Here is a 14,846-nt window from a genome sequence, read left to right on the forward strand (position 1 = left end):
ATGGTTTGGATTGGATCACTTTTTTGACCAATCTCTATGCAGCGCATTATTTTGGAAAGCGATTATACAAATAGGTGTAGGTGGTGCACCATTATTCACTGTAGTGGTTTTACATGTTTTTGGTGCTTCTCTGAACTTCGGAGTTAACGTCTTCTTAGCGGTAGAAGTTTATTAGACGATCTTTATCATCAATTCTTCTAGAATTGTTTTTATTTGCATTATACCGATAGTAATGATTACGTCTTGAGTTACAGTAACAAACATTTATATTTATAGTGACAGTCTGCAGAGCGCGCCCATAATAATATTTTTCAACACTGTTTTATCTTGGGCTCAGATATTTCCTTTACTTTTATATCTCCACCGAGCACAGCTACGCTCTTTTGCGGTCTCAAAATTGTTTCATTAACAAGCGTCCAAACATTTTTGGAAATCAAACGCTTTCTTATCAATTTTCGAAATATATTATGATTTAATTTATGCATCCTGTTAGTGACGTTCTAATAAAAAAGTAAACTAACTTTCTAATGATAGACGAAAATATTTAAAGGCCATAAAATGATTTAAATTTAATTAGAAGACGCATATCCAATGCTTAGTTGGATGCCTTTCATTAGCTAATCATTGCAAAGCAATATCTTTGATAGCTAAAAACAAAAAAAAACTAAATATCAAAAGTGAAAAGAAAATTTAAAAAATAAAATCCATTAAGTGTTGAATAAAAAGAAGGGGAAAAAATCGAGGAACAGAAAAACTTTTTAATAATGCTTGAAAAACATTGCACTTCAATACGTTTTGATTAGATTTTTTCCTTCCATTCATATTTCATTAACGAGACAGAGCGAAAAGAAAAAACGTTTAAGTGAAAAGAAAGAGTGAAGCGATTTAACGAGCAAAATTGCCTCTGTATAAAAGCAACAAAAGACAAAAAGTTACAAATTCGAAATGATTAAATTTAATTAAAATATACGAGGAAGCCCCCTATGCAAACGCAGACACAGACGTTATGGTATGTTTAATAGGAAGGGAGAATATAAAAAGAATTATATGAAAGGAGTGGAAAAGGGGGGGAAAAAAAGAAAAAATTACCAACCAGCTAAATGCATCACTAATTAGTTTAAACCGTGGTTGTTGTTGTTGTTCTTAAAAAGAGAACGACGACGTGTAAGTGTTAGTGGAAAGTTTCAAGCGAAGCAGCACAGCAGATGTTTCCTTTTTTTTTGATAAATAAATCTTTTAACAAAAAAAAAACGGAGCGAGAGAAATGTTGAAGAAATCAAAGCGCGAGGAACAAATAAGATAAATTAGCATTTAGAAGACGACTTGAAGACGACAGCTACAGCAGCAACTGTAACAAAAACACAAGAAGAATATGAAAATTTTGCAAATTTTTTTAACACAAGGCCATTGATAATGTCTTTGACGAGTTTACGCGTTGTTGTTGTGAAATGATGGTTGATAGTGGCGAACGTAGCAACGGCGACATATACTTTAAAGCTAATTGTGCTTTGCATTTATAACTAACTACTTTTCGCCTGCTTTCCTCTCCTCCTTGTGCCGTGAACAATACCCAAAGCGTTTCTAGAAAGCAGGCCAAGCATTTCAAAAGCTAATAATTAACATAAAATGGCAATTGAAGTTCCATTTAAAACTGTCACGGAATAATATGAGCATGCAAACTTTCTCACGCAGCATGTAACAGGTAGCAATATTTATCGTACGTCCCATCACAATATCTCGGTCATCCTAAAATTCCCAAGTCGCTCTCATTCTGTTTTCTCACATGCGAATATCTAATGCTGAAAATTTGGTTCAGTAGTTTCGAATTAGAACGGTAACACAACTTGGGAAAGGGTAATTTGACATCTACGTTTGAACGACGTTCGCAAAAGCGTAGGAAAGCCTAAGACCGCAATTGAAAATTTTCTCCATTAAGTTCCATTAAGAATCCATTATTAATCATATATTTTGACATTTTTACTTTTCATGTGCTTGGGGTCTCAATCAGTCTACTAACAAGTCCATAAAACGGCTGTTAAAGCTTTTTTCTCCCTACCACTACTATGTATGGAATTTATTTCGCAGTTCTACTTTTCAAGTTTAACGACACGCGTTAGAAATCGCAATAATAAAGTATTTCAAGCTTAAAAACAACTATCCTTTCAAGCATTTCAAGTATCAAAACAACTTTTCTTAATACGTGCGATTTGTCTATGCGGAATTTAAACTAACATTTTCAGCGGTGTTGTTTACCGTTATCCGTTGTAAAGCTTTTATATGTTTGCAATAGCGTAGGGGCTCAATCGCAACTTGGATCTGTACGGGTTTTGGGTGTGCCTGTACGCTAGATGCTGTCTTTTTTTTTTCTTCTCTTCTCTTTCTCTCTTATTTATTTATACATCAATTTTATTCTCCTCTTTTTATTCTTTCATCACATTTTTTGTTTATTCTTTCTCCTGACATTTTTTTGTCAGTTTTTAATAACGATTAGGATATAATTTACTTCTAAGAGCCAATCGAATTCGCCTCTTAATTTGTTTCAGCTGCGTTTCACGATAAATAAAGAAATAAAATATCTGCCTTGCTTATAGTGTTCGAAACCAAAAGAAGGCGTGAATAGAAGAATATGCGTGTTGCTTCATGCGTTTGTAGCATATTGGAGACAGCAAATACGAATTTTTGACCAGCATAAAGGGCAGTCCTCTCGCCCCTCGAGGTTTCTTGTGTTCGCGAAAGTTGTCCGTCAAAATATTATCGTTGTTTGTTGTTCAACGTTTGTTAGTTTCAAAGTATATTTTCATATTTGCGGTGATTGCATACAATTAGGAGCAGCCTTACCTCTTAATACAGTCTTACATATATATTATTATAATATACTTGCCTATGATGAGGAGCAACATCCATTCGCGTCAAACCGAACATAGTTCTCTTTGTAGTTATTTTTACTTTTTGCTTAAAAATAAGATTTCAAAAGCATTTTTCATTTTTTTAAAGAAGAAGAAAAATAAATCTGTGAAACGTTAAGAATTTTTGTATATGTGATAAGGAAAGAACACTTTACACAATTTAAGGAAAGCAACCAGTTGCCGTTTTTCTGCGGAAGCCAATTAGAACATTGAACTTTTTCCTTAGTACTTTTTTGTTTGTTTTTTTTTTTTCGTTTACGTTTACCTTGGCAATTAAACATATTTTCGGCATTAATTTGTATTCTCTCGCTCTTCTTCTTATTATTCTTCGTTATTGCGTTTACTCCTCTTGGCATTGACTGTTAATGGCTGGCAGTGGCCCTTACTTCCTATAAGGGTTCGCAAGCAAATTTTGAACTGACGCCGATATTGTCGGTTGGCATATTTGTTGGCATACTGGTGGCTATTATATGTATCGGTATTGGCACTTTGGCTGCCTTGAAATTGCGTTCGCATAAGCAGCAACAAAAATATCAACATCAAAATCAGAAATTTTCACGTCCGGGCAATTTACAAATTAAAGATAAAATCTCGTTACCATTAAGTCATTCCGAAGAAATGTACGATGAGAAAAATCCTGATGTGGTGCCATACAATGAGGGTAAGTACTTTCGCTTTTTTTTCTCTTTTATTTTTAACGCTTATTCTTAATCTGAATATTTAATGCCTTTAATCTTAAAAAGTCGAAAAAGAAGAAAAAGGCTTTTAAAACAAATCAAAGTATGCTGAGGATATATTTCTCGTCAATATGTAGGAGCTGAAAGGAAAAATTTATGCTGCAGTGATAAAGCGAAAAATACGTCATTTATATTTCGTTCTTTCCTTGCCGATGCATACCGTAAACTGCATGTAGCTATAAGCTAATATTCACTTCGCGCGCTTGCCTTCCTATCAAATTATTTACAAATATTTTCACTTGCTCTCAATCTTCATCGTCCTCCCTGAGTTAAAAAGGAGACAAAATTGTAAGTGTCTACCAGACACACGCTTATTCCCTCTTATTCATAACATACAGTATTGCTTTAGCTATTCTCATAAGAGTCGATTCTTATGTGCTCTTACCTGTACAGTCATTGCAGTCACTATATGTTAATGTATTACCTTAAGGTTATGCAAATATACAAGCAAGCAACGAGGCTGGCTGGCTGCTGGCACCAGCAGCAAACAACTGACATATTTAAACATAACCAGACACGTTTGTCGCACTCACAAGCCTTATATTTTATCGAATAGGCAATTGGGGAAAACTTCCTTATCTTCTCTGCTCTTTACATCGTATGTGTCTGCGTTTATTTATATGTATACGTACATGCACGCCCCTGGATGCGCGCGCTATATGTTCGAGATCAATTTAACATGTGGGAATTAATGCGGTATTTGAGGAAATTAAAGGTTTCTCATCTGCAAGAACATACTAACGTTTTAGAGTAATTGGTTTAAATTGAGAAAATGACTGTGAAGTACATTTGGGGTTTGTTCAGAGGACTTTCTAGATAGATAATCAATAAATTGTTGGAAATATATTCTTAAAAAAAAAGTAGTGTCAAATATTTAAAAAATTTATTCGAGAATTTGCAAACATTTTAATTAATGAATCTTTAAGCTCCAATTGAGTTAAGAGATATAATAAAAGCACGATTTAAGCACAAAAGTTAATGAAAATATAACGTTCTGCAAGCAACGATTAAGTCGGAAATTACTTCCCGTATTTTTATTTTAAGTAATTCATTGCTAACAATAATGATATGCTACCGCTCCCGTTTTCTGATATCGATATCAACCATCGAATTTTCGTATATTAGTTTAAAAACGCTGAAGAAAAAGAGAAGTGTTTGAAAAAAATGTGTACAAAATTATTATCCCTTTAAGTCACTATTGTAACTGTATTTACAAACAAAATCGCTTTAAAAAAGGAAGGGAGCGCCGTATTTGAGATCTGCTTTAAAATTCACCATTCCGCAAAGGATATTATAAGTTAATCACACAAAATAAAAAAGATTAACACTATTGTAACGCCCAAAATCTCAGGGCTTGTTTTGATCACTTAGTTATAAGTTAATTCTACTTATTTAAAATAAGATAAGTATATTTTACTTTCGACTCATTTTCTTTTAAGGCAAGCATACTACAAGTAAGAACGGGAATATCACATTCGAAATAAGTTGGCAAGGCCGATTCGCTTTCAAACAGAAGCGCGGCGGAGAAGAAGGCTAAACATGCTCTTCTTTTCTGGATCGAACTGCCTACTAGGTAACATATCACCGTCCGACATAAAGTCCGTTATCATCCGCTGGTATTGCACGCCATAGGTGCCGAATTAGGGGTATTTCGAAAGAAGATCGTCCGTTCCGTCCGATGATGGTTGACGATAGGTCATTTAATTAAGCTGTACGCATTTAAATTTTAATTTTTAGCCGTTAGGTTCTAAATACCGCAATTGCGCATTGTTCTTTATTATTCCAACTATGTTTTTTAATGTCTCAAGTGATTTAATAAAATGAAATTGAATTATGACGACAAGGAATATTAGGATACTTATTCATATGAGGAATATAAATGTCGAAGGCTGCCAATAGAACTTTTTTAAAAACGGATTTTTCCAATTACGAAAAATTACCAACCTCACATTATATCTGAGAGTATAACAAAATATTTCCAGTCTTGGAAAAATTTTATTTCCGTTCTTTTAGGTCTGGTTCAGTGACAAATAGCAGAGTTTTCTTTCCAAACAATTAATCGTCTCAATGCCTCAAAAGCATCATTTATCGATAACATCTAGCCTTTGCAGACGATAGATTGCTTTTGTTCAAAAAAAAAAAACACCGGTTGCTCGACTACGTAACAACATTTACATTTTATGTACTTGTTGGCGTTTTTTTTGTGTTCACAATTTCAAAACGTCTTATAATTATATTTTTTATGGTAGCAATTATTCAAAAAATACCGATGACTCTGCGTTGTTGAACTCTTTTTAAAATCAAAGTTGTCTCGCCTGCTCGATGTAAGATGCACTACTCTTTACGCCAAGGCTCCAGTATTTTTAACTAAGCCATTGATTTCAATGTGCGATGTAATAACATTAATTTCCGACTAATCTCTTCGTCCTACGCTTCCTGCAGTTTAGTAATAAAATACACAACATTTCGATATTTCATAGTATAGTCTTAATAGTTTATAATAATCGTTACTTTTATTCATTCTAAATAATTGCCCCATAATCGAAAGTTGCGCAGGCATGGAAAATAGAGCAAATGAAATTTTGCTTTGTAAAGCCAGATGCTTCAAAGGAAAAGTGGCCGCGAGTCTACAGTTGGCCGATCACGAAAATAGTTTTATTCAATTGTAACGTTTTCACATCGATCGCGGCTGAGGTAAAACTATTTTATGAGACTTGGTTAAGAGTTTATTTATATTCTGCAAGCCTTCCGTTACAATTTCATAAGTTTCTAGCGGAAAGAAAGGGAAGCTTTTAATAAATGAAAATTTTTTATTTTTTAAAACATATAAACATATAATAAGAATGGCGAAATGTGAAGACTGTCGGTTTTCAAAAAGATATCTTATTAATACCATACCAAAATTGATATAACCGTTCAAATTCAAATTGCAAATACACTTCTGATTTTTATGGAGCAGCGTGAGCTGTCTCGTTAAATTGTAAAAAATTTAGTTTTTGCTACATTGAATAAATCAGAATTGGCGTCAAAAACAAAATACCAAAGTTCGAAAACGTTACCTTTGCTGCCTGTTTCGAAGGAAAGTGCTAGCGAAATAAGCGTGCTTGGTGCTTTACCGGAAGCCACTAGGGCAGCGGAACAATTGACAACGTAAATTTTTTTTGTGTTATTAAAGTTTCAACTTTAAACTCCTCTGAGCCACTAATACTTATTTTAAGAATATAAAAATTTTCAGGAATAAATAGAGCTATTTTGGATCAAGCGCCATACATACAATATTAATTCCTTTAAGGATATAAAAGAAATTTTTAAATTGCAATGTATGTAAAGAATCTCTAAAAAGTTACTTCGTTTTGTACCCTTTAATTTTGCATTCATTTCGCAGACGAGAAATATGGAAATTTTCCATGTTGTTGACGCAAGATCTCTCTTTCTCTTCTTATACTGTTTTCATATTCTCCATGCAAACGTCATCATATCTCTTACAATTTTTTTACTTCAGCATATGAAATTATGTAAAACAGTAATTTTTACTCCTTTTTTTGTTTGCGGTTTGAAAACTAAGGACCATTTTTTCCAATTTTTTTCTTTTCCTATTTTCTATTCTTTTGTGCTTTTTCTTCTTATTATTCTTTGAAATGGGGCTGCTGCTGTTGGGCTGTCGTCGGTGTCGCTGTTGATGTTATAAGCAGTTGATGGTGAGTACAAACAGAAATCAGCAACACAAACACCATCCGGTCATTTATCGACAACCAGTGAAGCGGAAATCAGTTGTAAACCCCCAACGGATGAACGTGGTTTATACCAAAGCAATAAGGTAATAGTGAAATGCTTTCTTTACATTAATAATTGTTTACATTTACACTATAAAGATGGAGCTAAATGAATAGAAAGAGAAACACAGAGACACAGACATGTACCCGACGAACAACACGTATCTAAGTTACGAAAGAAACCATTTTTGCAAATCTTCTACTCTGACGGTATTCGCATTATGTAAACAAAAGTTTAACTGAAGTTAACAATGTAAGCGCTTCTAACTACTAAACGTCAGGTGTTAGTGTTGGTTAAAAGTTCTTTTCTTTCCCATTACTTATCATCAGGGTTTGTTTTACAGGTTTGTTGTCGTTTTTTTATTTTTTAAGTTAAACTGTTGTTAGATCTCATAACGACGACGATGATGGCGATGACTAGGACAACAAATTGTTAGCACTGAAAAGAAAAAAGATTTCTTTTGCCATATTATGTAAGACAATACGAAAAGTTTTGATTGCTTTGTTTTACAAAGAAAATTGAATGTTTAATAACTTTACGGAATTATTTTGCATTAATTGCTTAAATTCGTTGGATTTTGCGTATCTTACGCTTAGCTATCAACTTTAAAGTACTTTGTTAGAAGTTTTAACATCGAGTCGAAACGAAAATAATGAAAAATAGCGAATAGTGACTATTCAATTCTTAGGACGATTTTATAAGATTTTTTCCCCATGCTTCCGTCCATGTGAATTAAGTTTTCCATTACAATATATGTTTTATCCACTCTTTCTCACATCTTTACTATGCTGTATAGGATGAGGAGCTTCACTACGCCGAGCTCTCCTTAGCTGCGGGAGCCTCGTCCAGTAATGCTAAAAAACCCATATCAGTAGATTGCAATAACAGTATGCTGCTGCAAGGTGCCAGCAATTCATCCGTTATGAGTATGAGTGCGAATGGCGTAACAGCGGCCGGAAGCACTTTGCCTCATGTTGCTACGGGTGGGCGTAAGCTATTGCCCAGCATTCCGACCAAAAGCAGTACCTTGCAGCGTAATAAAACAGGGGTTCCACCACCACCACCGCCTACGTACGATTATTTTGAGGAGCCAACAATATACGCTCAAATTGATCATTACAAAACGTCGACGAGTGCTGGCAATTCTAGCTCAGCATCTCCATTCCCGCCCTGTATATCGTCACCGACTTCTCAGGGCACCCCATCTACTGTATCGCCCGGCACCGTACAAATGTATACACTTCCCTCGCATCCAGGGGGCTATCATACTTTACCCCACAATCATCATCAGTCCAACATATCTACTCATAATTCTTCTACTTCCGTAACGCAAATATTAGGCACTGCAACAGCAAGTTGCAGCAGTAGTGCGAGCAATTATCAACATGGAACGCTCCCAATGCCGCCTTCATATCAGCAGCATCAAAAACAGCAGCAACAGTTGCATTTGCAGCAGTCTGTCCCACCACCGCTTGGGCAAATGCTAGTCTCCAGTAATAGCAGTGGATTAGCTTCTGCTACAACCACGGCAGCTATAACTAGTCCCAGCAGTTCACTGTCCGGTCTCTCGGCCATTGGCAAATCCTATTCACGAGAGATAGTAACAGTGCGTACGCCGCTAATGTACTCGCAGCAAGAGAGTTGTGTTTAAATGTAAAAAAGAAAAAAACAATAGAAATTTAGCGATTAAGAAAAGAAAAAGTCATGTGAAGTAAATGCAGAGAAAGCAAACCTAAATAAAGAGAAAACTTAAAATTGATTGAAGACTCACGGAAAATTCCAAAAAAGAACTGAATACAATAAGAAAAGAAGTTAAGAAAACAAAGGAAACAAGATATATATTAAAAAGCAATTGAGAGAGAAGAAGAGGATAAAAATAATAGTAAAGAAAAACAGAGATACTCAGAATAAAAACAGAGATACTCAGAGTAGAAATACTGATTTTAATGCAAAATTACAATTTTATGAGAAAGCTCCGCAACACAACAGTGAAACAAAAAAAATCTTAGATAATTAGCATTGTAAAGTTCTCTTCTCTGCTGCCGAATAGTAAAATGGCCAGTACGCATGACTTTTGCGTTTGAAAAAACAATTTACACCAAAATTTTTGGGTGTCAACTGTGTTTCATGATGGCTACTTGCAAGCTCAAAGTACTTTTCGCAGTGTTTTTCACTCTCAATCGATCCCTAGAATGTCTATTGATCCATACCTATCAAAAATACAGTTAGCATTAAAAATTAATTGTATGGAGTGACTATTCAAAAAAGGTATTCTACGAAATCGAATCTTTGGTAAATTAAACTTATCATGAAAACTTAAAGCAACATTTGAATGTACTACTCTATTTATTTTGATTGAAAAAAAAAAATGAATCTGAAACATTGGCAACGTCTGTTTAGGGTAAGTCTTTGGCCCCACCACTTCGAAACAATGTTTGTTAATTCTTCTGTACAGGTATATCTTCCGTCGTAAGTCTTAGACTACAGTTATGCTGCTGCTAAAGATTCGTAAACACACTTTTTGGCGATTTTGTTGGTGTTCGCATCCCGCCTAATTTCAAATGTAATTTCTGGCTATTAAATAAAAATGAATATGCAATGCTAGGCCAATTAATTTAATCTTGTTCTTAGCAACCCTTTATATTTACTCAAAAAGCTGTCTCTCCTAAAATTTCAAGTTCTCTTCCAAGTGCTTCGTAAGGGCTTCTTGATTAGTTGAAAAGTTCCTCAGCTTTTTTCGTTGCAAAATTCGGCTTTTTCTATTAACATAGTCTTCCCTTTTCAACATATAGCTGCCTTATTTAAATAAGGATTTCATTTTTTCATACTTACCAATCACCCAAAATTCAACGTTTCTCAATTCCCTTATGTAATTCTCTAGCTGTGGACTTGTAGACTAAGTAATCTTCTTTTATATTCTATTTTGCGCAAGTTATAACACATTCGCTGCCGCTGCGTCTCCTAAATTCAAGCTGCCTCGCAAAATGCCTTGAAATATGCTTAGAAACCTCCTCATTGTCTTTTATTATTCCGTTACTCTTTCCCTCTTTTTCTTTTATCCCAAAATAAGTTGTTAAACATTTCTGCCACAGTTATGTACTCTTCTAAATTCTTACAGACATACGGGCACGCGGATAAGCAGACAATCACTTGGCATTTTAGGCTTACATATGGTATCTGAAGCGTATTTTTAGCTTTTTGAAAGAAAGCAAACCTAATCGAAATCTTTAATTTGTTTCCAATGCAGGAGAATAAAATCAAAGAAAACTGTATTCACCTAAGCATGAATTCTAAATCAAACAAGTATACATAAACTTTTAATTGTGGATGTGTCAATTTTTGGATGATGCCGCTTTTGTATTGCAGCTTACCTTGAAAAACGTTTCAACCAAAGTTTCCGCAAGTATACTGTTTTTGAAATTGTTCTGAAAATGTCAAACCTTTAAAAAATTTTCCAAAAAATTTTTAAACATTGCATAAAAAATAAGAAGATGAAAATACATTAAAATTTTATAAACAGCAATTACTTTAATTAAGTGGCTTCGAAAATTCTAATCGGCACTCCTTATCATTAACAATTGCAAAATAAACAATTGCAAAAAAAACGAATAAGCGTCTCATCACTGACCTGAAACAGCTAAATATAATAATAACTTTGCCATTCGTTGTTTACAAAGCGATAAGCGGTCAACCGATAATTGCAAACATGTATTGAATTTTGATGTGCACGTTAGCTGTAATTCGAACAGATATGGTACGGTCTGATTCTAAAATATAGTTGCAAACTTCTTCCATTTACTAGAAATCTGATTTGTGGATAAAACGCGTAATGATCATGATTTCATTCTTCAGGATATAGTGACGAGCCACTAAATAAGTAAAAACTTTTATGTTATTTTTTTAAATTTTTTCTCGTTGCTTTCGTAACGTGTAGCTGTGTCCCACCGTTCGGCTTGAGTCAATTGATGTATTTTATGCACGCGTTGATCTTCGTAAGAATGAAAATAATAAGGATCATGAAATTAATTCCTTTATTGAAGCACGTAACTATTTATAAATATGTAATGACAATAGTCGAGCGCTGAACTGAATTAAAACAATAAACAAGGACACTCAACAAAACACTTATGTGAAGGTAGCCCACTGTACCTAGTCCACATCTTATCAAAGACAAAAATGTGGGCTATCTTCACACTTGGTTCGCGCCTCCGCTAAGCCAATTGATAATTAAACGCAACAAAATTATTAGAAAACCTAAGCAAAACTAGAAATACAAGCATAAATAAAATAAGAAATTATACAGAATTGTTATTAGAAATTTAAAAAAAAAAATTTCTCTTGTACTAACATATAGTACACGTACAGGGTTGACGAAAATTTTCAATATATAGTGTATAAAAAATTTTTACGAATTGAGCCATACGCAGGTTTTTGATATGTCTTAAAGAATGCTAAAGCCTTTTAGAAATGCCTAATTTCATTACCCTGGTCCCGGTCCATCACCCCGAAATTCATCAAAAACCGGCCCTCTCCACATACACAAGACCCTAAAGGCAAAATGTTGCAATAACGTTGCCAATGTTTTTGGTTTAGTTGGTAAGGACTGTACGATTTTATACACATAATGTTCTTGTCTTTTTTCAGCATGTATGTTTAAGATTATACGTTTCGCGCATATGTTTGCATAATAGCGCGTTTGTCCATGCACTTGCTTAAGAAGTTATATGGATATTATCGAGTGGTCGTCATTTTTCTAAATATCAATCGCGTTTAAAACATTCTATAGGCAAATAGAATATATCTATGGCAAAAATGTTCGTGTGCGTTTGCGCATGCGCTTAGCAGTCACTTGATTGCCTGCTTTTTCCTTCTCATTATTTATATTGGTGAAAATTCCGTTTATGACTTTTGGGCATGACGGCGTACATTCTAAAATTATGCCCTATAACTTATTGTATTTAAAGGCAATATTGTACATAAAATAATTACAATGAGTAAATCAAATAATTAATAAGTAGTTCTCTGAAGCTGAAGATTTTGGAAAACCGTAGAGGAATTTGGGGATTGAGTGAGCGAAATAAATTTTATGTAAATGAAGTAACATAATTTCTAAATTTATCTTGGGGGGCTATCTTCACTTCAGCAACAAAAATGTATATCTTCCATGCAGACATCTTCCTTGTTAACATATGGTCTGAAAATGATTCGCCTATTTTTTGCATATCATCTTATATAGAATTTCTCTTATATACATTAAATGTAATGCCATGGCTTTATTACTATACCGAAAATTAAAACAAACGCTATATAGAAGTACGTGCGTTTTCCAGATTACTGGAAAACACACATTCGCATACTCTATATCTAAACGTATATACGCTGGTATACATTATGTATACAAAAAGATGTGTATTTATGTGCACGAATTTATATATATGTACTTATATAATATATATATACTTATGGGTATATAGCATTCAGTACATTTATTAAAGCGGAAAGTGAAATTTCATTTTTTACAGGTGAAGGTCTACTAACCGCGTTATTTCGTAAGATTTTCTCAACTAAAATTGCGTTTAAAATATCAGTTAACATACATAAACTTCCAATCCATTCGTTTATTGTTATTATTATAGAAGCTGCTAAAGTTGTAATCAAAGGCTGGAACTTGGATGGCTGTCATTGAACAAACTCTCAAGGAAAGGAAAAACACTAAAAGCAGCGAACAAAGTTAGAAATTGGTCAATAATCTGCAAACTATGGTAAATGGCTATAAGAACTTATCTTCTTATATCGGAAGCGAGCTTTTTTATGTGCTTTATTTAATATGATACAGATAGCGACCAGATTAATTCCGAATTCAACGTAGCCGCTTCGCTTTTTAGCAATAATTTTATTTTTGGTGTGAGCGCTATGAATACAGAAAATTTTTTACGATTAATTGTTTTCCAAAGATCCGACGTAAATTTCTTTTAGCACTTCTTTTGAAAGAATCGCAAATGTATTTAATATATACTTATACATGGGATGGGTGATATCAAACATTGTTAACAATTTCAAAGTCTGGGTGGTAAGTTATGTTACGCTTTGACGCATATCTAAACTTTGTTAGTGCTCGCATTAATTAAGAATATTCTATTCCTTAAATGTTTATATGCCTAAGGAAACTAAAATTATTGTAATTAATCTTTTAATACCTTACGCTTTGGCAGTGTTCACGTTTATGCCAATGACAAATTGGAAAAAGTTAGATTACTATTTGAAAGAGAAAATAAACATACGTATTCCTTAGGAAGATGTGCCAACAAATCAGATTATGCAGAGCGTTTCCTTGCTAAGGACCTAATTAACCTCTTCTACTTCGGCCGGTCTCGCCGTAATAGTCAGTCGCTCATTCGTCGAGTAACGAATGTATTGTTCGGGTCAATTCAGTTGAGGCTTATTAGAGCTTACAGCTTTTGCCGCGAGACCTACGATTTTTACTTCTTGTGATTTCACTTACAGGCGTAAGGCTGTAGCCTTTGCAGGTAACAATGCGATTAGCTAGGTATTTTGTACTGGAATGAACTTCTGCGGTTGTACTTTTTATTGCTTTTTCTTCGTAAGTAGAATTTTTTTCTGTTTTTAATTATATTCTTGTATGCAGCAGCGAGCATGCGGCCCCATGAGATTCACACGTCCTTGATCACTTTGAGAGTCTAAATCTAGTTTGCTTTTATCATGTGCCTCTTTTAGATGCTTCTGAATTAGCTAAAAAGCATTCTTGCTTAACTTTTTCTATTCTAACATTTTAAATTAAATAAAACCAAATATTGTAATTTCCATGCAATGCGGTCCAACTACTATCAGATTTTAAATACATTTTACATATTTAATTACGAATTGAGAACGCAAATTGAAAGCGCTTCGAAATTCGAATAACACTAAAAGTGCAGAATAGGAATGATGCCGATTTGATTCACCTTTTAAAACCACAATCTTTCACTTAAAGCCCCTTGAGTTGCTGGATATCCTGAATTCGCCTTAAAACGTATATAGTTTCCGTGTTTTTTTCCTTCTTTTTATTTTATATTAAAATTTTATTGTAAACTAAAGAGCAATTAACAAAAATCAATTAATTATAAAGATAAATAAACAATGTTAGTGTATATAAATAAAAGCGATAACAAAAACAACAACAAACAAAAAGATAACGTTAATATTAATAAAAAAAATATTTAATAAATACAGAGCCAGCAAAATGCATAAGAAACGAAAAGACGCTTATGTATATTGAGCACAGAGAAGCATTATTGAAATTAAACCCAGGTTAACAAGCTCTCTTCCGCTACAACTGGAATCAGACTGAACTAAAACTTATGTATAAACATCGGAAGGGCATAATAAAAAGAAGTTTACTAAAGATACAAACATAATATGGGAATAACCG

At 33.8% G+C, this 14,846-nt stretch overlaps 1 protein-coding gene across 2 annotated transcripts in view; it reads left to right on the forward strand.

Annotated features, from left to right (window-relative positions):
• Positions 1-14,529, forward strand: part of LOC119638681 (irregular chiasm C-roughest protein) — a 292,205-nt gene extending 277,676 nt beyond the window's left edge. For both annotated transcript variants that reach the window (XM_038035622.1, XM_038035623.1), the window contains exons 16-18: positions 3,283-3,567; positions 7,336-7,460; positions 8,214-14,529. In XM_038035622.1, coding sequence (XP_037891550.1) covers positions 3,283-3,567; positions 7,336-7,460; positions 8,214-9,068 — 1,265 coding nt within the window. In that variant the 3' untranslated portion in view covers positions 9,069-14,529. The remainder of the gene's footprint in view (positions 1-3,282; positions 3,568-7,335; positions 7,461-8,213) is intronic.
• The last annotated feature ends 317 nt before the right edge of the window (positions 14,530-14,846 follow it).

The sequence above is a fragment of the Glossina fuscipes genome, unplaced genomic scaffold, assembly GCF_014805625.2.
Source record: "Glossina fuscipes isolate IAEA_lab_2018 unplaced genomic scaffold, Yale_Gfus_2 107, whole genome shotgun sequence".
Classification (NCBI taxonomy): domain Eukaryota; kingdom Metazoa; phylum Arthropoda; class Insecta; order Diptera; family Glossinidae; genus Glossina; species Glossina fuscipes.